The following is a 23862-nucleotide window of genomic DNA, read 5'->3' on the forward strand; positions in this document are numbered from 1 at the left end:
TTGTCTCCGTAACGTTCTTTATTGCACTGAAGAAAATGGAAATTGCAACACCCAGAAGGAGTGGTGCTACACCACTGCAATTGAACACGCAGGACGAATGTTCGGTTGTGCTTCGATGATTACACTTTCAGATCCCTCTGACCGCAAGTTTGGACAACAATCAATACAGGATGTGCCCACCACGAGCTGCAATCACTGATCTCTATACATGGATCGCTGATGGCAGGTCTCCGCTGCAGGAGAAAGTACGCCAAGTTGAGCGCGCGGTTCGCCATGTTGGCGTACCCAACCCAGAGCTCTCCTTATGGGGAAGCAATGATAATATAGTAAATTTTAAGTCGCAATTAATGACGCATTGGAATAATTTAAAATATAGAGACATGTTCACTCAAAGCATAAGGACATTGGGATCACTGACACGCCATTCTGAGGTCAGTAAATCTCCGGGATAGCAATAAACATGAGTGTATAATAACGGCCGACAAATATCAACTTAGGTGCTGAATACATGCAATTAGCGATCGGTAACACAATGCGAGTGAAAACCAGTTTCTGGAAACATTGCTGTAAATTGTATACATGTATGCCACGAAATTATGCATTCTTAAAATGATGTACCTATAAACGTAGCTCACTATACAGGCCTAGATTCGACATATCGTAATCGGTGCTTGATAATGAATTTCTGTTTCCTGTTTCCATGAAACAACGCGCATATTATCAAATTAAAATATCATTGAAGCAAATGTACACATTTATAAAACCAGCAAATATTCAAAACTTGTCAATATATCACATTACCTGCAGCTTAATTTACTATTACAGACTTCTTTAATTAAATTCAGCTAGCAAAGCGATATTGATAGTCATCATCAGAAATATGTAACACCAGTTAAAAGAGTCCCAAATACCACGAATAGTATAATGGGATAGCCCCAAACACCCACCACACTTTCCCTTCTCCCACCACTCCAGTGTCTGAAACCCACAATTATTACTGATGTAAATAAGGTCTAGAATTCCTCCAGACTTCATTTTCTAAGATTTTTATAAGGTCACGTCAATTATTTCATCGAAACAGTCAGTTTAATTATGCGAAATTTAAAAAAATAAGTAAATCTTTACTTGCAGTTAATGTTCAGTAAAATTGAAAACAGTTGGCTGTACATCACTTCTAAGGTGTACAGTTTGTCCATTTCTATCAAAACAGTCTTCCTCTAAGTGATCCGAGCAGAGAACAGCTGTTTTTTTTTTTTTTTTTTTTTTGCTAGGGGTTTTACGTCGCACCGACACAGATAGGTCTTATGGCGACGATGGGATAGGAAAGGCCTAGGAGTTGGAAGGAAGCGGCCGTGGCCTTAATTAAGGTACAGCCCCAGCATTTGCCTGGTGTGAAAATGGGAAACCACGGAAAACCATCTTCAGGGCTGCCGATAGTGGGATTCGAACCTACTATCTCCCGGATGCAAGCTCACAGCCGCGCGCCTCTACGCGCACGGCCAACTCGCCCGGTAACAGCTGTTTTAGAAGGCTCCCAATTCTCCCGCCTGATACTCCTAATCCATGATCTTAGAAGTTCGGGTCTCAAGAAAGGAAACCTACAAAAATTAATTGCCATTTTGCTCCCGGAATATGCGAAAAAAAGATACAATAAACCTAAAACTCAAAACACTACCCTAGGAAGATTCTTATGTACAGTATAAAACTCCCCGATGAAATTATTTCTCCTTCTGCTGATCGGTTTTGTTTGTACATCCATAAGCTCAACACTGCGGTATGTTAATACCTCGTAGAATGTTTCTTCATTCATATTTCAGATAAACACATACATATTTAAATTGAATCTTGTAATCCACAAGTATACTACAAGGCAACGAACCTAAATTCGTAAAATACACTACCGGTACTATTTACTTTGCAATAACACAGCACAGAACACTCGTGGAACTACAATCAAGGGGGTTGGCGTCACTGAACTAAGCATAAACAAAGCAAGCGCGCTCCTCGTGGTCTACTGCACCGTGCGCTCGCTGCCATCTTACTACGCCAGTCATCTTCTATTCGGCTTACTGCTATCCAAGCTACCAGCCATCCAGGTATAGAGATCAGTGGCTGCAATACATTGATGAATTCGTCGAGGCATGGAGTCAATAAGGCCCTAGATCGCTTCCTGAGGAATTGTGGCCCATGCTTGCTGCACTGCACGGGTCAGTTGTTCCAGAGTTGTGGGTGGCTGAGGACGGTTGGCCAGTTGTCGACCTATCATGTCCCATACATGCTCAATAGGGCTGAGGTCCGGGGATCTGGCGGGCCATTCTAAGGTTGTGATGTCGTGGAGAGCTTCTCTGGAAATGCGTGCAGTGTGAACCCGGGCATTGTCCTGCTGAAACATCCCATTAGCAATGTTCGCATCATAGGGACAATCACTGGATTGAGTACCCTATCAACGTACTGTCGAGCAGTCATAGTGCCCTCAACAAACACTAATTCTGATTTCACATTAAAGCCAATAGCTCCCCAGACCATAATGCTTGGTGTTGGCCCCGTATGCCTCACGATATTAAGATCTGGGCGGCCCCTCTCCCCGGTACATCGGCGCACACGATTCCGGCGATCACTGCGGGCAAGACAGAAGGGCGATTCATCACTAAAGACGACCCTATGCCATTCGTCGACCCACGTCGATCTTTCTCGACACCAGGCCAGCCTTACACGTCGCTGTTGTGGGGTCAATGGAACACCTTCTTCAGGGACACGGGCTCGTAAGCCAGCAGCACGCAGGCGATTACCAACTGTTTGTTGTGCAACGTGGGGTGCCACAGCTGCTCGAATTTGCGCTGCTGTTGCATGGGGTTCCATCCGGGCCATCCGAATGATGCGGCGATCCTCTCTCACAGTTGTCTGTCGCGCTGGGCCTGTGCCAGGTCTACGAGTGTGGGTACTTTAATTTGACCACTTCTGCCATACACAATGTACCGTAGATGCCTGTCGACCAACACGTGCAGCAACAGTCCTTAGCGATAATCCAGCCTCGCCGGGAGATAGTGGGTTAGAACCCCACTGTCGGCAGCCCTGAAGATAGTTTTCCATGGTTTGCCATTTTTACACCAGGCTGTGCCTTAATTAAGGCCACGGACGCTTCCTTCCCACTCCTAGCCCTTTCCTGTCCAATCGTTGCCATAAAACCTATCTGTGTCGGTGCGACGTAAAGCAGGTTGTTTTCAGAGTGCCCCGCACGTGGTCATTTCGGATCCAATCCTTCCTGGTGACACCACACATCCTCATCTCGGCTACCTCTAACCTGCTCATCTCGTTCTTCCTAAGATGCACCATTTCAGCGCCATATACGAGGTAGCATAGCTGGCCTGTACATTTGTATATAAATATGGCTTACGGCCTGGGGTCATCTGAAAATTTGCGTTAGGGAAATTAGCGTGACGGAAGTGTAACCTAGCAGCCGTGGAGGCTGTGATATAAGGTATGGATGGATGGTCAGACAATGTTACCTAGCAACCGTCCAGGCTGTGAGGTAAGGTATGGATGGATGGTCAGACAGTGTTACCTAGCAACCGTGCAGATTGTGAGGTAAGGTATGGATGGATGGTCAGACAATGTTACCTAGCAACCGTGCAGGTTGTGAGGTAAGGTATGGATGGATGGTCAGACAATATTACCTAGTAACCGTGCAGACTGTGTTTTATGGCTGGCGGTCGTCTGAAATTAGCAGCCGTTGATGGATGGCCATGACCAAGAGGGAGGTGGTGCTGGTGGTGGTGATTATTATTGTTTTATGAGGAAGTACAATTGGGCAACCATCCTCTATTAACACTAATCAGAGGGGAAAATGGAAGGTATTGGCCAAAGAAAGATAATGGCCACGAAAGGCGTGAAAATGAAAAAATGCTTAGGCCTCGAATGCTCTAGTACCGTCGGGGTCGGAAAAGAACAAGAGTTGACCAAGGAAGGTCGGATAGATAGATGACAGCTAGGAGCCTGGCGCAAGTAAATGGAAGCAATGCCGGGACTGAGCAAGAACCCAGACTCCCAAGTTAAGAGCCCCTGGGCCCCTTTTAGTCATCTCTTACGACAGGCAGGCGATACCGTAGATGTTATTCTACCGCCCAAAACCCACAGGGGGATTTGTTTGACTCTATAGTGGTGAGAATTAGTACGAAGCCCATTATGAGAACAGGTACCGATTACACGGGAAGGAGGTTCTTTTCTCTCTGTTGTATCCGCGGGAGAAGGGTGCACTCACTGCTTACATTAGGCACTTCACGAAGGTTGTAAGAGTTGATGTTACTATGGTGACTTTTTCTTTGGGGGGTCATGTTACTGAAGTATCTCATGGACCTCTATAGCATGTCCGAGAAGCTTGATTTCTTACAATCATGTTTCTAACGCTCCTTTCAGGCCGTTCTTTCTCTGTTCAATCACTTACAAGTGTTAAATTTAGGTTAATGATGTTTCTCGGACACCTTATTTATTATTTGTGTTTTACTGCATGTGTTTCAGGTATGCTGTATGATATCAACTTTGTAAACTGCATGCATCAAAACTTTAACATTACAATAAATACCCCCTCCCGGATCTATGGTTTCCGAGGTTATGGGAGACGGGTATTATGTTGTCTTAAGAGTTGATATTAATTACTATTGCTGCAGACCTTTCTGGATATTCACACACACACGCGCGCGCGCACAAAATACATCGAAATGATGACCTTGCGGAACAGACAAACACAAACAACAATGATGCCTCTGGCACTCAGTCGACAGCACATCAATAGCCTTTTTATTACTATACCAATCTCTTTAGGGAGAAACGCCACTCGAACATGATAATTAATCCCTTTCGTTTGAAATATGTGCTGTCTCGAAAGTAGATTAGTTAAGTGTCGTGGAGACGGTGGCGTATTTATTATGGACTGTCAGCTAAAGTCTTCCCCCTTCCACGAAGTATTTCCACGCTCAAGAACAATGCTTTCCTTAAAACCGATTGAACTCCGCCCAATACTTAGGTTACTTACATGAATATTGTACATTTCTGAATGCCCTCAAAGTGCATTTTTTAAGTCTCGCCCATTGAAAAACGTTAAAGTCCTGTCTAAAAATTCCTGATTCGTCTCTGAAGACGAAGTCGTACAACTAATTACGTGAATCGGATCATTTTGAAAAGAGCACATTTCCGTAAAAGTATTTTTACAGGAGAGACAAAAGTGAATAAGTGAAGTTATCAAAGCTGCATTACCATTGCTTGTCGCAAGTTATGGATATTTACTTCACATATTACTAATTTCAGATTTCATCCCTGAAGGATGTCAAATTTTGTTCTCTGGAGATGTACCCTTTTCCAACTGAATTGAACTTTCTTTTTTTATAATTGTATGGTCAATGTTACATAATTAATTATTTACTAAACAAGGTTACAAAATTACTATATTTCTTTAATATTAAATCTGGACTCATGTGTTATTTTTTGTTTCTGCATTATAGTGGCTTTGTTGTATGAATAGTATATTTTTCTTATTTTCTTCCCTTTCTTCCATATAAATTAAATATTTAATTTGTAGTACTTGTATATAGAATGCATCATTGAATGAGTGAATAATATAATTGGGCTTACTGCCTGTATATTCACATTAAATAAAGAAAGAAAGGAATGAAATGAAATATCTATGCGCCCCAAGCACATTTCGCCGCGGAAATGATAAATGGACATTTTAATTCGTGTTGTCACAATGGTTTGGTTTATTTTCCACAAACTCAAGTAAACGACGAACTTTAAGGTATGGCGCTACATGATAATGATTTCATGAACCATATAACAGAGAGCACAATGCTCTTTCCATCCTCTGCTAACGTAGCCACATTCCAGGATTAGCTGCTTACTGTTTTAAGATTCAGGGGATGATTTATAGGTACATTTCAGATTTACTGCCTACTGAAAGCTGCTGAGCCTTATACGGCCAGCTTATTGTGATAGATTCAAGTCTTGCGAACAGAATTCGTTGTGAAAATTCTATAAATTGTCAAGGTTCAAAAATTCCATATACATAGTCACAATGAAAGTGCAAGTCTTCCGGAGTTCAGATATTTTCCGTTAGTTTTCTCTCGCTTCCTGTATCATCAGTTTTATTTTTAAGTTTTTGTTCGCAGCTGTTACTGAGAGAGGTCACTAGTTGTAATTGTAAAACTGAGAGGACTTCTTCTCTTCGTGGAACTTATAACCTGTCTCTGGGTAGAAGAAAGGCTCGGTCGCGAGTCTGATATTTGATAATAATATGAATAAATTACAGGCAACTGTATCTAACAGCACACTGATCGCTTTTCAAACTGAGCAGGTGTCTGTGACTAAGGTGAAAGGTATTGAGTATTGGGGTCAGAGTTCCCTTCCCGCTGATAACAGTTCTTCGGGAAGGTATCCTGTTAAATTTAAACCCGATGCTCAGGGATCTATCAGGTGGTCTATTCCTGTCCAGATTGGAAGACAGGAGTAGCACAGTCAGTAAATCACGACCCGGACGTGGTACTGTACCGCAGTAATCCTCTTACGACAGGAACCAAGTGATATATCGACCATGACGTCAGCGAAGTCTTGAAAGGGAAAAGAGAGCGCTTCATCTCGACTCTACTCTCAGCCCATGTGACACCGTGTGAAATTATATAGGGACGTTATTGAAGAATTTTTAAAGATACTCTGTTTAATATACACTTGCAAGTAAAAACCTGGTCCATGCAGAAACGGCGATTTTCATTGGTAATACTGTAATGTGTCTAACAGAGTCCCTGGGCTGTGAGTAGCTCAAGAGATCGAACGCTGGCCTTCTGAGCCCACCTTGGCAGGTTCGATACTGACTCAGTCCGGTGGTATTTGAAGGTGCTCAAATACGTCAGCCTCGTGTCAATAGATTTACTGGCACGTAAACGAACTCCAGCGGCACAACATTCCGGCACCTCGGCGTCTCCGAAAACCGTAAAAATTTAGTTAGTGGGACATAAAATCAGTAACATTAATATTATCTAACATAGTTCGGTTGTTTGGTTGAATAGTCAGCGTGCATATCATCGGTATAGAGGATCCGAGTTCCATTCCCGGCCGGGCCGTGAGTTTTAACTGCATACGGGGTTGATAGGAAGTGGGTGTATTTGTTCGTGTCAAAACAATGCATCACACTACAAACCACCACAGGAAAACGCAATAGTCAGTACATCCATCCTCGTAGAGTTGGAGTCAGGAACCGTATCTGGCCGTAAAATGGACCGAATCCACAAAATTGCTGACCGCAAGAAAACTGGAAGGAGGTCAGGAATAAGAATAATTATATTGCCTAACAGTCCCGCTTTCTCCAGTATCAACATCATCTTGCATGCATTTAGCCTTTCCCAAGGCATGAACACTTCACAAGGTTGAGTCTTTAATCATATTAGATTGGTCTGTTCCTTCTCCCTAGTTTCACAAATCACAGCCAGTTTCATTGAGGGAGGCTATTTCTGCTCCACTCTTCATTTCACGCGGAATGTAATCGTTCATTGGTTCATATTTGTTTCTCCGCACTTACTTCAAGCCAGTTGCAGAGAGAAGCTTTAAGGGTTGGATGGAGTCAGGTGTTAGATAAAGTGTAGAAACCTTTCGGAAGGCAAAATACTATTTCGATGTACGGGTATGGACCAGTGTTCGTCGAACGAATTCCAGTTGGGGAGACTATTTGAAACTGTTGTTAACACCTCCGATTTGGGGGCTGCTAAAGAAAAATATCTCCCCAAATCTTAAAGGTGATGGAACATACCAGGAAAACTCGATCGGGGTTTAATTTGTTTCCAGTTACTTGTCGATACGGTTCCAGTGTATGGGACCCATCATCATCAGGATGACTTCATTCGAAAACAAGATACAAAGAAAAGTTGCACGATTAGGTCTGGGAGATTTCCGACAAAAGATTATTGTTACGAAAATATTACAAACTTTGGTCTGGGAAGACTGAGAAGTAAGGAGACGAGCCGTCAGTTTTCGGGAAGTGTAAAACTTAAATTTCGCGAACGTTTTCCATATTCGGTATGTCCTAATCACGATAACAATGAGAGATGTAATTAAATTTTGTGAAATTGGATCTGTATATGATGCTCCGAGAATCGATAGGCCTAAAATTTTAACCGATCCAGAACTGGGAGAAATTTCTGATGTAATGTTGAGGAATTAGCACAGGAGACTCTCTCTCTCTCATCCTTGGCCTTGACGATATGAAAGTGACTGACGTGATGAACGACCCACAGTAGTAATATCATTCCTTACGCAGACTGTCCCGTGATAAGTGGTGTGCTGGTTTTATTTGTAGGGTTGCATAGTGTGCAAAACTTCAGTCGGCTTGGAATACCGACGACTCGGTGATGAATGTACTTGTGTTGTTGATTATTTTGTTAAGGGGAAGTACAGTGCGGAGCAAAACTGTCTCCGCAGCGAGGTGGGTGCGCTTAAGTGGGTAACAACGAGGTAACGAAGCAATACCTCAAGTAGGTACTATCCTTGAACTGAACAGCATAACGAAGCGAGTTGGCTCAGCCCCAAATCAAGCTGTCAGCTTGCATTGGAGGGATAGTGGGTTCGAACCCCACTTTCGGCAGCCTTGAAGATGGTTTTGCGTGGGTTCTCATTTTTTTTTTTTTTGCTAGTGGCTTTACGTCGCACCGACACAGGTAGGTCTTATGACGACGATGGGAGAGGAAAGGCCTAGGAGTTGGAAGGAAGCGGCCGTGGCCTTAATTAAGGTACAGCCCCAGCATGTGCCTGGTGTGAAAATGGGAAACCACGGGAAACCATCCTCAGGGCTGCCGACAGTGGGATTCGAACCCACTATCTCCCGGAAGCAAGCTCACAGCCGTGCGCCCCTGACCGCACGGCCAACTCGCCCACTGGTTCTCATTTTCACACCCGGCAAATGCTGGGGCTGTGCCTTAACGCCACGGTTGCTTCTTTCCTACTCCTAGCCCTTTACTATTCCATCGTCGCCATAAGACCTATCTATGTCGGTGCGGCGAAAACAGTTGTAAAAAACGAACAAAAACTAAATACCATTCTAAGTTAATGAGAAAGTTGTGGTTTTAACAAGTGGGTTTGCTTTTGAAGTCAATATGTTAACAGTTGAAATGAGAGAGCTTTTAGTGGAGTACATCTTTCGTGAAGGTGGTAAGTGCCGAAGCTTGTCGCACTCCTCTGGGGCAATGATGAAATGAACTTTTATTGGAGAGTGTTGCTGTAATGGAAGATGAGAGGAAAAACCGGAGTACCCGTAGAGAAACCTGTCCTACCTCCACTTTGTCCGGTAGAAATGTCACATGGAGTGACCGGGATTTGAACCACGGAACCGACCGATGAGAGGCCGGCGCGCTGCCCCTGAGCCACGGAGGCTCCTAAAATGCATCCCAATACATTTAATTTAGTACATCTTCATTCCCAATGTCCAGCTTCATGGCTAAATGGTTAGCTTGCTGATCTTTGGTACAAGGGACCGCGGGTTCGATTCCTGGCTGGGTCGGAGATTTTAACCTTAATTGGTTAATTCATCTCGCTCGAGGACTTGGTGTCTTCAACATTAGAATTCATGATAGGTACCGCTGTCATAATTTTTCGGACAGGCAGAGTTCCTTTACGTTTAACATAAAAAGATTCTTCTGTTCGATTTTGGCCACTATGGACCACGGAGTAACAACTACGGTATCCTGGATCATCGTTTCCCTCCCCTGGCTTTGAACTTCTGCCAATATAACTTCATTCGTTCGCCCATGTGCTTCCTTCTTTCTTTTGAAAAGATCACTTTTGAAGATTTATTTTCTCCTTCTTCTCGGAAGCCTCTGAAGTCTGAAACTAATTGTCGAAAGTGATTCCTGTTTTGGATGTCTTCATAAAAAGATGAATAACAAGCATGTATAGTTCAATTTTGCTTACTCCAGAATGAATGGTTACACATACATATGCACTTCATTTCATGATACACAAAAAGTTTGAAACTTGACGAGGACACAAGCTTATTTTATAGGTAACAGTGGCCTATATAATCCGCGATAAGTACAGCCCGTTTTTTAGACTTTTATAGAAGAAATTATTAGTCTTTTCGGGTTTATAGGAATTTTGTATTCTTTTATAGATATTTTATGACAGGTTGAGAATCCAGTCAGCCCTATACTTCCTATATGTATGGAAGAATAATTTGAAACTAACCACCTTCGTTATCTACTGATGTTGGATTTTTTTTCTAGTGGCTTTACGTCGCATCGACACAGATAGGTCTTATGGCGACGATGGGATAGGAAAGGCCTAGGAGTTGGAAGGAAGCGGTCGTGGCCTTAATTAAGGTACAGCCCCAGCATTTGCCTGGTGTGAAAATGGGAAACCACGGAAAAACCTCTTCAGGGCTTCCGACAATGGGATTCGAACCCACTATCTCCCGGATGCAAGCTCACAGCCGCGCGCCTCTAACCGCACGCCCAACTCGCTCGGTGATGTTGGAATTCTCTTAAAGAACTCATTATTATTGCAATTTGGAGGTATCCTTGTGGCGATGCTTACAAACAGTAGTATAACAACGAAATAAAATTAAAATATAAATTACATAACAAGGAAAACAACCAAAATATAACGAATAATTCCATGAAAAAATTACAAAATTGTTATCGAAACAAGAAATTTCACGATAAAAAAAGAATAAAATGGAAGTACATTAAGACAATAAACATTAAACTGACAGCTAAAAATGGCATACGAGTAATGTAACATGATAATTAAAAGCAATTGCAAAGAAATGAATACGAAATTTGCGAAAAATAAATTACATTGTCACCTTACATGTAGCGAAACATAATTAAAGCACAGACACATCATGGAAATTCACCGAAAATGTACAAATACCCGGTATTACAAGGCAATCACATAAAAATTCACTCACAAGTTAAATTATTTCCAGCACCTTAACAGTACGACTTTAGTATATTGCGTGATTTGGCCGTGCGATTAGGATCGCGTAGCTATGAGCTTGTATTTGGGACGGGGTGGGTTCGAATCTCACCATCGGCAGCCGTGAAGGTGGTTTTCAATAGTGTCCCATTTTCACACCAGGCTATACCTTAACTAAGGCCACGGCCGCTTCCTTCCCAAACCTAGCCCTTTTCCATCTTTGTTTCGCCGAAAACCTTGGAAAACCTATCACATACAAATGCACAAACAACTTAAATATGTTCAATGCCCTAACACTGCGACTTGCAGTAGATTGAGCTTAGCAATGAAATAGACAGCATCACACAGAACGCAAAGTTTACAGAATATTGGAGTCTATTCTTGAAACATCTTGCATATTTTGACATAAATATGTCTTATGGCTGGGGGTCATCTGAAAATTTGCGTTACAAAGTTACTGTCACAAAATGCGTGACGGAAATGTAACCCTAGCAACCGTGGAGGCTGTGATGTGAGGTCTGGATGGATGTCCAGACATTGTTGCCTAGCAACCCAGCAAGCTACGTCTTATGGTTGGCGGTCTCTGAAATTAGCAGCCGTTGATAGATGGTCATGGCCGAAAACATAAAGGTGTTATCGGACCTATATGTTTTCTTATATATATATAAATGATATGAGTAAAGGAGTGGAATCGGAGGTAAGGCTTTTTGCGGATGATGTTATTCTCTATAGAGTGATAAATAAGTTACAAGATTGTGAGCAACTGCAACGTGACCTCGAAAATATTGTGAGATGGACAGCAGGCAATGGTATGTTGATAAACGGGGCTAAAAGTCAGGTTGTGAGTTTCACAAATAGGAAAAGTCCTCTCAGTTTTAATTACTGCGTTGATGGGGTGAAAGTTCCTTTTGGGGATCATTGTAAGTATTTAGGTGTTAATATAAGGAAAAATCTTCACTGGGGTAATCACATAAATGGGATTGTAAATAAAGGGTACCGATCTCTGCACATGGTTATGAGGGTGTTTAGGGGTTGTAGTAAGGATGTAAAGGAGAGTGCATATAAGTCTCTGGTAAGACCCCAACTAGAGTATGGTTCCAGTGTATGGGACCCTCACCAGGATTACCTGATTCAAGAACTGGAAAAAATCCAAAGAAAAGCAGCTCGATTTGTTCTGGGTGATTTCCGACAAAAGAGTAGCGTTACAAAAATGTTGCAATGTTTGGGTTGGGAAGAATTGAGAGAAAGAAGAAGAGCTGCTCGACTAAGTGGTATGTTCCGAGCTGTCAGCGGAGAGATGGCGTGAAATGACATTAGTAGACGAATAGGTTTGAATGGCGTCTATAAAAGTAGGAAAGATCACAATATGAAGATAAAGTTGGAATTCAAGAGGACAAACTGGGGCAAATATTCATTTATAGGAAGGGGAGTTAGGGATTGGAATAACTTACCAAGGGAGATGTTCAATAAATTTCCAATTTCTTTGAAATCATTTCGGAAAAGGCTAGGAAAGCAACAGATAGGGAATCTGCCACCTGGGCGACTGCCCTAAATGCAGATCAGTATTGATTGATTGACATATTTTATGATGATGATGATGATGATGGTTGTTGTTGTTGTTGTTTTTAAAGGGCCTAACATCTAGGTCATCGGCTCCTAGTGGTACGAAATGTAATGAAAAATTAGGAGTCCAAAATCCTCCACTGACCAGAATTCAAAATGTGAGAACGAAGAATGAATGGATGGATATGAATTTAAAGCAATCAGTGGATCCGACCCGCAGTGCCTCACATTCACAGAAACTGACGTAAAACAATAGCATTACTGACCAAGGGACTGCTTCTATAGCATAATACTGAATCGATGATGGTTGTAGTCTTAAGGGGTGCAAAATCCAAGTCATCGGCCACTCATAATGATTCTTATCGCTAGGAAAATAGAACCATCGTATTTGTCATGTTGCGGTACTAATCGAAAGTAGCATAGACTCGCGGTGTTCCGCACATTATGGTACTACGCACAGGTAATGAAATTCGCACATGTAATACAGACCTATGGTGTTTCGCAAATTGCGGTGCCATGTACAGGCAACGTAAGCATATGGTGTTCATCACATACGTGTACTAACCACAGGGACCCGCACTACCCCGTGGTGTTCCTCATATAGCGGGTATTAATCATAGACAGGCTAGAACCATGGTGTCGCTCCTAAAGTGGTACTAATCACAAGTAGTTTCATGGTTCTCATACAATCATCTCTTGGTCGCCCCTTTTAGTCGCCTTTTACGACAGGCAGGGAATACCGTGGGTGTATTCTTCGCCTGCGTCCCTCACCCACAGGCGGTGCATATTTTATGATCATTTGATTTTCGCAAAAGGAAAAGTGATTAATTCTTGTGGAAAGTCTCTAAAAGTGCTGCATGTCTAATTATCACTTCCTCGATTTACAAATTAATATTTACCATAGCAGCTTTATGCAGTCTACTTTTTTTTACTTTACTGCTTATGTAGCAGGGCTTTCCTAGTCGACTGTCCAATTCTCCTCAAGCTGGCTTACTCGTACAGACATTGCACAAGGCACATAACCGCGCTCTTTTCCTTCAAGGAGAAGGCGTATTGATGAACCCTGATCCGACGAGTTAAGCAACATTTGGTGTAATCAAGGGTGAAACAGAAAGTAATCAGACACTCTACTGCGAATAAACTTCGGTTCAGATTCCTAATATGGGTTAGTCAAGATCCAGGACTGAATTCATTTTTTCTGTATATCCATCACTCGTTGAATTTTCCATCAAGAAACTGAAGCAATCTCCTGACGGATATTACGTTCCAATTCTTCAAGGTTAAGTGCATTTGTATACTTCTCTCTGTTTTAATTTACTCCATTTTCATTCGCCGAGACACCAAGGAAATAGAGATTCAAAAAAACTGAGACAAAGATATAGGCTACACGTTGTCGGGGAACTTCAAGTAGTTATTGTTAGGAAGTGAAAATAATGGAGAATTCAAGAGTAGATGCGGAAATCATCAGAAGGTTGCAGATCACGAGGGCTTCCTATCACATAGACCACAGTGGAGCAGTCACTGGATCACTCGTAAGCCTGGGCTCGGTACGGGGCAGAGAGATCAGAATACAGGAATTCTGAGGAGAAAAAGATGTGTATATTTCTCCGCTAAACAGAAAAGCATAGAATCATGGATATCTGTAGATTTACAAGACGAGAGAGTGAGTACATGTTCTTTAGTTGTTCCCCTCTTAGTAGTCTCTTACGACATGCAAGGGGTATAGATAATGCATCCTTTTACTCCTCCCACAGGGGATATGAAGAGGTCCGTTAAATCGAAAGAAATATGTAGGATCATGACCCATGTCCAACAACATGGCAGGTGATCCAATACACAACATTCTCATGCCACATCACAAGATTTTTGTCCAACAAAATGGTCCCTGATTTAGCACATAATGTTATGGCCATAAATATTCGCAAGATGAATATTATGAGGAAAGTTCTGCTGCCTTCGGTGATGTTACCGTTCCGTGTACAGGGGGCTTTGCTGTGACCTAGACGAAACGCCAGTCAGACAGTGCAAACTCGTTTAAAACACGGCGCCATTTATATCTACTCCATATAGAAGGCAGCGTTCTGGCACACGGTAATAACGTGAGGAAGATGATGACGAACACCGGTTACGTGGTTACCATGGTGTCGACTGTATGTCCACGCTAAAATGATGACGCTAATTCCCGATGGACCCCCAGCCCTAAAACATATCCATGTTCAGAACAGCACGTGGTAGAGATGTAGATGCTAAGGTGGATGTGTGGGCTTATGTAAGGAATGAAGAAATCAGAGGATGTGTAAAGGAGATAGAAATATCAAAGAAATCCGCAAATTCCACAGGTAATTGCAGTGGTAAACACATTGAGGTGCGATCAAGGTGGTGGTGGTGATTTGGGGGGGGGGGTGAAATTAACGTAGATGAGGGTAGGAGGAGAGGAAGGGCGAAAAAAACGGTGGATGGATTGTGTGAGAGAAGAGATGCGACGAAGATGGATGGAAGATGACGTTTGAAACCAGGCAAGGTAGAATAGTTTCAACAAACCCTGACGCCGCCTGAACGGGAGAAGACGTAGTAATAGATGATGATGATGATGATGATGCGGCATTGAGTGGCTTTGACAGTAGAGCTCAATTCAGCAGGTTTCCTCTTGGCTTTGTCCAGTGGTATTTGAAGGGGTCCAAATAAGCCCAACGTGTGCGGGACAAAATTGCGACACCTCGACGTCTCTGAAATCTGTAAACGTGGTTAGTGGGATGAATATTATGAATATAATTTTATTTATTTATTTATTTATTTATTTATTTATTTATTTATTTATTTATTTATTTATTTATTTATTTATTTATTTCGGAGAATCAGTGGAAGAGAGTTAGTCATAATCGAGCTCGGGGGTTCGATCCCGGCTGAGGATAGTAAAAATAGTGGCACCTCATATCATTATTGTTGGCATGCTGGGGCTGGAAGTGTTTATTGTTTTAAGATGAAGTGAAACTGAGCAACATATCCTCTCAACACTAATGCGAGAAAGAAATGGGAGAGTCGGCCCTTCAAAGGATGAAGGTAAGAAATAACGAAGGGCCACGAAGGGTGTAGAAATGAAAGATTCCCTATGCCTTGCAAAGTTGATACCGATGGCATCCGAAGTTGAAGATTAGTAGGTTCCGAATCGGCAGCCCTGAAGATGGTTTGCCGTGGTTTCCCATTTTCACACCAGGCAAATTCTGGCGCTGTACCTTAATTATTAAGGCCACGGCCGCTTCGTTTCCACTCCTAGCCCCTCCTATTCCATCGTCGCCATGAGACTTATCTGTGTCGGTGCGACGTAAGTAGATTGTAAGAAAAGTTAAAGAGTTGACCAAGGGAGGTTGGATAGGAAAGGCGGAAGTGATAAGCCTGGTATTATTGTTCTTCTCTATAAGTTAACAGCCGACACCTCAAAGGGCTGCCAAGAAGTGAATGGGACGGGAAGCGGAGTTGCCAGATTTCTTCCTGCAGTACTGTGTTCATTTGTTTCAAGTTTGCTGCTCACTTCATTTTCATTTTATGGTTTGGTCAATTGAGTTGTACGTTGTGAGTTCCTTAGTACGCAATAACAATACGACAAGATATGGCAACCCAGTGCGTCACTCCACGTGGAGTTGACAGACTGTCATCCAGAATTCTCTGGTTTTCATTCGATACCGCAGGGCTCTCACTACTGCGGCTAGAGCCAACGAATATTTCTCCCTAGTGTCCGGCTCCATGGCTAAATGGTTAGGGTGCTGGCCTTTGGCCACAGGGGTCGATTCCCGGCAGGGTCGGGAATTTTAACCTTAATTGGTTGATTTCGCTGGCACGGGGGCTGGGTGTATGTGTCGTCTTCATCATCATTTCATCCTCATCACGACGCGCAGGTCGCCTACGGGAGTCAAATAAAAAGGCCTGCATCTCGCGAGCTGAACATGTCCTCGAACACTCCCAGCACTAAAAGCCATACGCCATTTCATTTCATTTCATTTCTCCCTAGTCTATTGAGGCAGTCACTGGAGCGGCAAAAGACAACGAATATCAAAGCAGCACCACAGGGTAACATTTAGAGATATGCAATATTATAAGTGGAATTAAAGTCAGGTTCAGCTTGGGGATTCGTGGCCGACAACAACTAGAGCTCCTCTTTTAGTAAAGTCTTGTCCTCGTCCTGAGGTGGTGAATCTCTCTTCAGGTTAATCCCCAATGGAGATACGCTGTTTATCTTCATAACAACATTCTCCACTCTTAAATTTCTTACAGTACCAGAAATCTAACCCGGGCCTCCGACGACGGCAGCTAATAGCATCAACGGTTACACTACGGAGGTGGACACCCGTTTAAGTCACATCTTACGATAGGCAGGGTATGCTGTGAATGTACTCTACCACCCCACCCACCGGGGGATTGGTATAATAAAGATTGACAATGGCGCACTCGCCGGTCCCGCGGTCCAAGGGTAGCAAGTCTACCTCTTACCCCCCGCCCCCGCCACACTTTCGATTCCCAGCAAGGTCAGGCGGCTTTACCTGGATCTAAGGGCTGGTTCGAGGTCCACTCAGTCTATATGAGAGCAACTGAGGAGCTGTCTAACGGTGAGGCAGCTGCTCAGGGTCTAGAAAGCCAAGAATAATGACCGAGAGGATTCGCCGCAATGACCATGGGTCACCTCATAATCTGCAGGCCTTTCCGCTAAGCAGCGGTTGCTTGGTAAGGCAAGGCCCATCGGCGGGCGAGGAGGGGAGTGGCGCACTTAGTATCACCCGACAAAATAAAATTAACTCGGCCGTAGGAACCGTCCCGTAGAATTCCACTTTCACTGCTAGACAGCAGCGCAATTGGTAGGCAGGTTGCACGGATGACACCAGTTCAGAAGGTCTGCAGCTCAGTAGTTTTTTCATACGATTATTATTATTATTATTATTATTATTAATATTATTATTATTATTATTATTATTATTATTATTATTATTATTCCGCCTGGGCGGTGTAGTGGTTAGCGTGATTAGCTGCCACCTCCAGAGGCACGGGTTAGATTCCCGGCTCTGCCACAAAATTTGAAAAGTGGTACGGGGGCTGGAACGGGGTCCACTCAGCCTCGGGAGGTCATCTGAGTAGAGGTAGGTTCGATTCCCATCTCAGCCATCCTCGAAGTGTTTTTCCGTGGCTTCCCACTTCTGCTCCAGGTAAATGCGAGGATGGTACCTAACATAAGGCTATGGCCGCTTCCTTCCCACTTCATCGCCTGTCCCTTTCAATCTTCCCATCCCTCCACAAGGCTCCTGTTCAGCATAGCAGGCGAGGCCACCTGGGCGCGTTACCGGTCCTCCTTTCCAGTTGTATCCCCTGACACAAAGTCTCACGCTTCAGGACACTGCCCTTGTGGTTGTGGAGGTGGGATCCCTCGCTGAGTCCGAGGGAAAACCGACCCTGGAGGGTAAACATATTAAAAAAGAAGGAAAGAAAGAACATTATTATTATTATTATTATTATTATTATTATTATTATTATTATTATTATTATTATTATATAGATCGTAGGGATGTGGGTCGGCAGATCGAGAAATCTACACGCGCTTACAAATAACTCAATTTAAGAAACGAGATTTCCACTGGCCCTGAGGTTCACTCAGCCTACACCAAAAATGAGTACCGGGTTAATTCGTGGGAGCAAAGGCGGCGAGGCGTAGAGCTAACCACTCTACCCCACCCAGCGCCGAGGTTACGGATGGGGAAAGTCTTTAACTTCCACCCTCCAGGAGTCTTCATGGCTTAAACGGAGATGACTTTGGTTTTTCTTACAAGTAACTCTGTCCTTGGTAGGCAGGCCGCATGGATGGCATAAGTTCAGAAGATCTCCAGCTCAGTAGCTTTGTCCATGCGATTATTATTATTATTATTATTATTATTATTATTATTATTATTATTATTATTATTATTACTATTATTATTATTATTATTATTATTATTATTATTATTATTAGTGCATTTTCTCTTGTTTTGAAGGCTTTGTGTCGCGGTTGACGTTTATACTTAATGAGAGAACTGAAACTAAAGCCGTGATGTAACAGGCCGTCGAAGTCCTTGGCTTGCCAAGACGACTGCTGCCTACTTTGATGGCCTGCAGATATTATTAGGGGGCACTTGGCCAACGTAACGACATCTTAACTTGGCTTTAGCGTACTGGCTGTCTTTGAACACTTAATAAATTATTTACTGAAGAACATGATTTTTGGCTGAATTGCCAGTGTCGCGGCCTTGGGTTCAGAGGGTCGTAGGTACGATTCGCTGCCGTTTCAGAGATTCCAAGCGTATCTAGTTAATTTCCCTGGCTCGGGGACTAGGTGTTTGTCTCAATATACACCTCTTCACATAAAGTGGAAATGCTTACGCGGTACGGGCCGTGTAGCCGATAGCTTGCAATCGGATAAGTTCGAACTCCACTTTTGAAGATGGTTTTCCGTGGTTTCTCATTTTCAGGCCACGGTACCTTCCTCATTTATTTCATTTACCAGTGATCGGCATTTAGGGCTGTCGCCCAGATGTCAGCTTCCCTATCAAATTTTTTACAGTCTTTTCCTAAATGATTTCAAAGACGTCAGAAATTTATCGAACGTGTAAATTATTCCAATCCCTCATTCCCCTTACCGTAAAAAATCCAATTTGTCTTTTTTAATACCAACATTATCTTCGTATTATATTTTCCTTTTTTTTTTTTTTTTTTTTTGCTAGTTGCTTTACATCGCACCGACTCAGATAGGTCTTATGGCGACGATGGGACAGGATAGGGCTAGGAGTGGGAAGGAATCGGCCGTGGCCTTAATTAAGGTACAGCCCCAGCATTTGCCTGGTGTGAAAATGGGAAACCACGGAAAACCATTTTCAGGGCTGCCGATAGTGGGGTTCGAACCTACTATCTCCCGAATACTGGATACTGGCCGCAATTAAGCGACTGCAGCTATCGAGCTCGGTCCCATTTTTTTAAACTGCATCCAAATTATTCCTCTACTAACGTCGTTCGACGCCCTCTCTTCACTGACAGCTTGGAACATATAGCTTAGTCGAGCAGCTCGTTTCCTTATTCGCAAGCCTTCCCAGACGAGAACAACATATAAACACAACTTAAACCCAGTTCGTGACATAGAACAACCTTGTTTTAATCCTTTACTTGTTTCAATAATTTCTGATATATTGTTACCAACCTTCACAATTGCCTTGCATCCTTGGTACATTCCTATTGCCAACTCTACTTTTGCACCATCCACATTAATATTTTCCAAAGCGTTCCGTAGTAACTTCCTTGGCACAGAATAGTTAAATTTTTCTACATCAACAAACACCAAATTAAGATGTTGATTTTTGCCATCTTTTTCTGGCACATCTGGCGTACACAAGAGATTTTGTCCACACAAATTTTCCCAGCAGTAAAACCGCCTGCTGCTGAGATAAAACAACATTGTGCAATCTTTTCCGATCTGGTCTTTACTACACTACCGAATAACCTACTCACCTGGATTACCCTGCGTAATAAAGGTGAGAGGAAGAACAGATAATCGGAAAAATGTTTGACGTGTTCCTACTATATTTGTACCTTCTTTTATATAAGTCAGTGACTTCTTTTGAACGTATTACCAGCAGTTATTTTTCTAATTTCCATTCAAATTTTCTGGAGTAATATAATGTCTAAGAATAGTTTGATCCTCTTGCTCCGTAGACTGCACGAGAGGTTCTGCTTATTCAAGTGCAGTTTGTATAGGAATACGAGTCTCGTCTTCCTCACCACTACCCACAGCCGCAAAATCGTCGTTTTTCGAATCCTTCAGTTCTTCTAACGATTGTTTCATTCTCCAACACTTCGTGCATTTTCTCTTAGGTATTAACTTGTTTTGAAGGCTTTGTGTCCCTGTAGACGTGTATACTCAATGAGAGAACTGAAACTAAATTCACTATAGTTGACGAGATTAATTAATTTCTTGTGGCTATTTCTAGCCGAGTGCAGCCCTTGTAAGGCAGACCCTCCCTTGAGGGTGGGCGGCATCTGCCATGTGTAGGTAACTGCGTGTTATTGTGGTGGAGGATAGTGTTATGTGTGGTGTGTGAGTTACAGGGATGTTGGGGACAGCACAAACACCCAGTCCCCGAGCCAAGGGAATTGGCCATTTAAGGTTAAAATCTCCGACCCAGCCGGCAATCGAACCCAGGACCGTCTGGACCAAAGGCCAGCAGATAACCATTTAGCCATGGAGCCGGACAGTTGACGAGATGCAACCTTGTTTTTTTGTTGGTTTTTTTGTTGTTGTTTTTTTTAGTGAATTCTCCGTGACGATCAATAGGCTGGTCTCAACAGCAGCTGGTAAGTCTCCCGCTCACTCAACAGATGAGAATAGCACGTGTTGTGAATGGCAAATGTAGCCTCGCGTAGGGTCTCTTCTTGGGTGCTTTGTACCTTATGTTTATAAGAGACGCAACGCTTTATTATATTTTAGCTAGGATTATTGATCATTTAAGAAATGAAACGAGCATCGGATATCCGGTGGTCGGTTAATCGAGAGACGGATATTCGAGGTTATACTATAGTAGATGAATCTGTGCGCATTTCTGTTTCATGTATTAAATTTTCCTCAGTGTACCCGCTCTGTAACACCGTGTGTTTGTTCCAGGTACAGGCCGCTAACAATCTACTGCTACTCCATCTGGGAGTGGTAGACACACTACTGTGCGCTCTCTTCCTCCTGTTCTCGGCTCCAGGAATGCTCCGAGGTGGTCCGCCGGGCTGGCTGACTCTCACAGGCCCTTGTTCGCTCCACGGATTCCTCTTCACTCTTCTTCACCCTGTGGCGCTCTGGACAGTCTGTGGTCTCAACTGCGATCGCTATTATGCTATAGCGGCGCCACTCCACTACGGAGCTGTAGTCAACACCCGCAAGGTGGCTTTGGGGCTGGGTGCTGCCTGGATCGTCGCACTAGCATTCAGCATCCCGCCTCTCTTCCTTGTAGCGCCCTATCGCTATAGCCCTGGGATGGCAGGCTGCGCTCCTGACTTTGGACTCGGGGATGGTGCCATCTGGTACTCCTCGATTTTCACATTCCTCACTCTTCTAGTTCCTGCCGCGCTCATCCTAGGGTGTAACATAAAGGTATAATAGATTCAGTATTCTATGTCATTAACGCAAGGAAAGAATTTTTAGACATTAATGTTGGAATGCAAATGCATTTGAACAAGGCGCACGTATCATCTAGGTGCTCTACAGTTGTAGGTAAAATGAAATGGCGTATGGCTTTTAGTGCCGGGAGATCCCAGGACGGGTTCGGCTCGCCAGATGCAGGTCTTTGATTTGACGTCCGTAGGCGACCTGTGCGTCGTGATGAGGACAAAATGATGAAGACAACACATCCACCCAGCCCCCGTGCCAGGGAATTTAACCAATGATGGTTAAAATTTCAGACTCTGCCGGGAATCGAACCCGGGACCCTTGTGACCAAAGGCCAGCACGCTAACCATTTAGCCATGGAGCCGGACATTATGTAGGTGAGTAACATAAATTTTGAGGGTTCTATAGTTCAGATCGCTAATACGGAGATCATTCCATAAGTCATGGCAACTATGGAATATCGTGCAAACATGTGGTATCGCTGTAATCGCAGTAAATACATTCGAAAGCCGGCAGGGAACAGTACCGAAATCAACTGACTGATTTCGACCGCATGCGAGGATGTCTCGGCACCATCGCCTGAAACCTTCAGTTTGAGCTTGGCCATGCTACGCATGCTACGAGATGGATGTAAGCAGAGTGGAACAGCGAGCATACGTGAAAATTGCCTTTCTCGCTGGCAGAAATACTACTCAGTGTCATGCGGAATTACGAGCAACTGTGGGTGATCGGGCATTTCCCTATCGAACAAATGCACGTTGAATGGAGGCTTTCCGACATGGACGCGCAACAACGACAGACTCGCCGCGAAGTGGGCGATTTCCAGGCGTATGCTGAGGGCTACCAAGGCTATCGGTGAAGTCCAAACCTCAAATGAGAACGATGGAAATTTAAAACACATTATAATATAAGCATCTGGCACATTGATCCATTTACAAAACTTGAAAGCAATGAGAAGAAACGTCGCACGTATTTCTGAGAGCAAGGCATCGGAGACAGATCTTGCAGCACTGGCTCTGCGTTCCTCTCCCCTGGACCCACCTCGCGCGGCTTACTGATGTATGCCCGATTGGTGCGGGGAGCCGGGGGGGGGGGGGATAAGTGTGCCAGGCTTCGGTCTATCAGATCGCCACTGCTAACATCGTATATACATCCTTGTAGGAAGACAATGCAGGCCTGCTGTTATAGGAGTAATATAGTTTTCTTTTTATAGGTGGATCTGCTAAAATGAAATGCAATCTTTCAGGTTTAGTATTCTCTTTTGTTGGTTGAAATCGAACCCGTTATCATGGGTCAGATACCACCACTGATCTCCCGAGGAAGCTAATAAACCAGTGAACAATGACTACGACCTCCGGTAATGCTGTAAAGTTCAAAATGTGCATTTAATAATAACACGAATAATAATAATAATAATAATAATAATAATAATAATGGTGCATGGCATCTGTACAGGTTTGGTGGTGACCTAATGAGGATGAAATGAATGGCGAAGACGTCATAAATATCCAGTCCCCAAGCGAAGGGAATTAACAGTACGAGCGAGTTAATTCTAAGATCTGAACCGGGGCAATCGGACCAAAGACAAGCAGTCTATCCATTTAGCCACAACGCCGGACTTTAATTTGCTAAACCTTGGGCTACCATCTCCACTGATCAGGTGTTGATGATTGACAGTAGCAGAGACTAGGGCAGTAGCTTGTGAAATAGCGTTGGCAACACAGCAGGCTACTTCATTAGCTATTGGCTGCAGCTCAGAACGCTTAGGGCTTGACATCCACTAAACTAACCATCGGAAAGTGCTAAACTAAGTCTAGTGATAGCCCACGTCTTGGACTCAGCATACGCCACTGGCCCGTACTGATCTGTCCGGGGCTGTAATTGAACAGTGTTTAACAAAGGACCGACGTTGGACTGTGCAGGAATTAATGACACGGGCGGGTATGTCGAAGACAACAGTGTTGCTCATGTTACGGCAGGACTTGAAGATGCGCAAGAAGTGTTCAAGATGGGTACCACATCAGTTAACAGAACTGCAGAAGTGGACGCGATATGAGTCAACTTGGAGTGACTTGAGCGGGAAGGGAATGACATGCTCAATCGCATTATTGCGACTGATGAAACCTGGGCACGAGCGTATGAACCAGAATTGAAGAAACAATCAGCAGAATGGCGTTGTCCAGGTTCACCACTAC

At 43.5% G+C, this 23862-nt stretch overlaps 1 protein-coding gene across 1 annotated transcript in view; it reads left to right on the top strand.

The window, feature by feature from the left end:
* The window catches only part of LOC136879373 (uncharacterized), a 53070-nt gene that overhangs the window by 11329 nt on the left and 17879 nt on the right, over positions 1–23862 (top strand). The window contains exon 2 of the mRNA XM_067153188.2: positions 21176–21652. Within this exon, the coding sequence (XP_067009289.2) occupies positions 21176–21652 (477 nt within the window). The remainder of the gene's footprint in view (positions 1–21175; positions 21653–23862) is intronic.

The sequence above is a fragment of the Anabrus simplex genome, chromosome 8 (assembly GCF_040414725.1).
Source record: "Anabrus simplex isolate iqAnaSimp1 chromosome 8, ASM4041472v1, whole genome shotgun sequence".
NCBI lineage: Eukaryota > Metazoa > Arthropoda > Insecta > Orthoptera > Tettigoniidae > Anabrus > Anabrus simplex.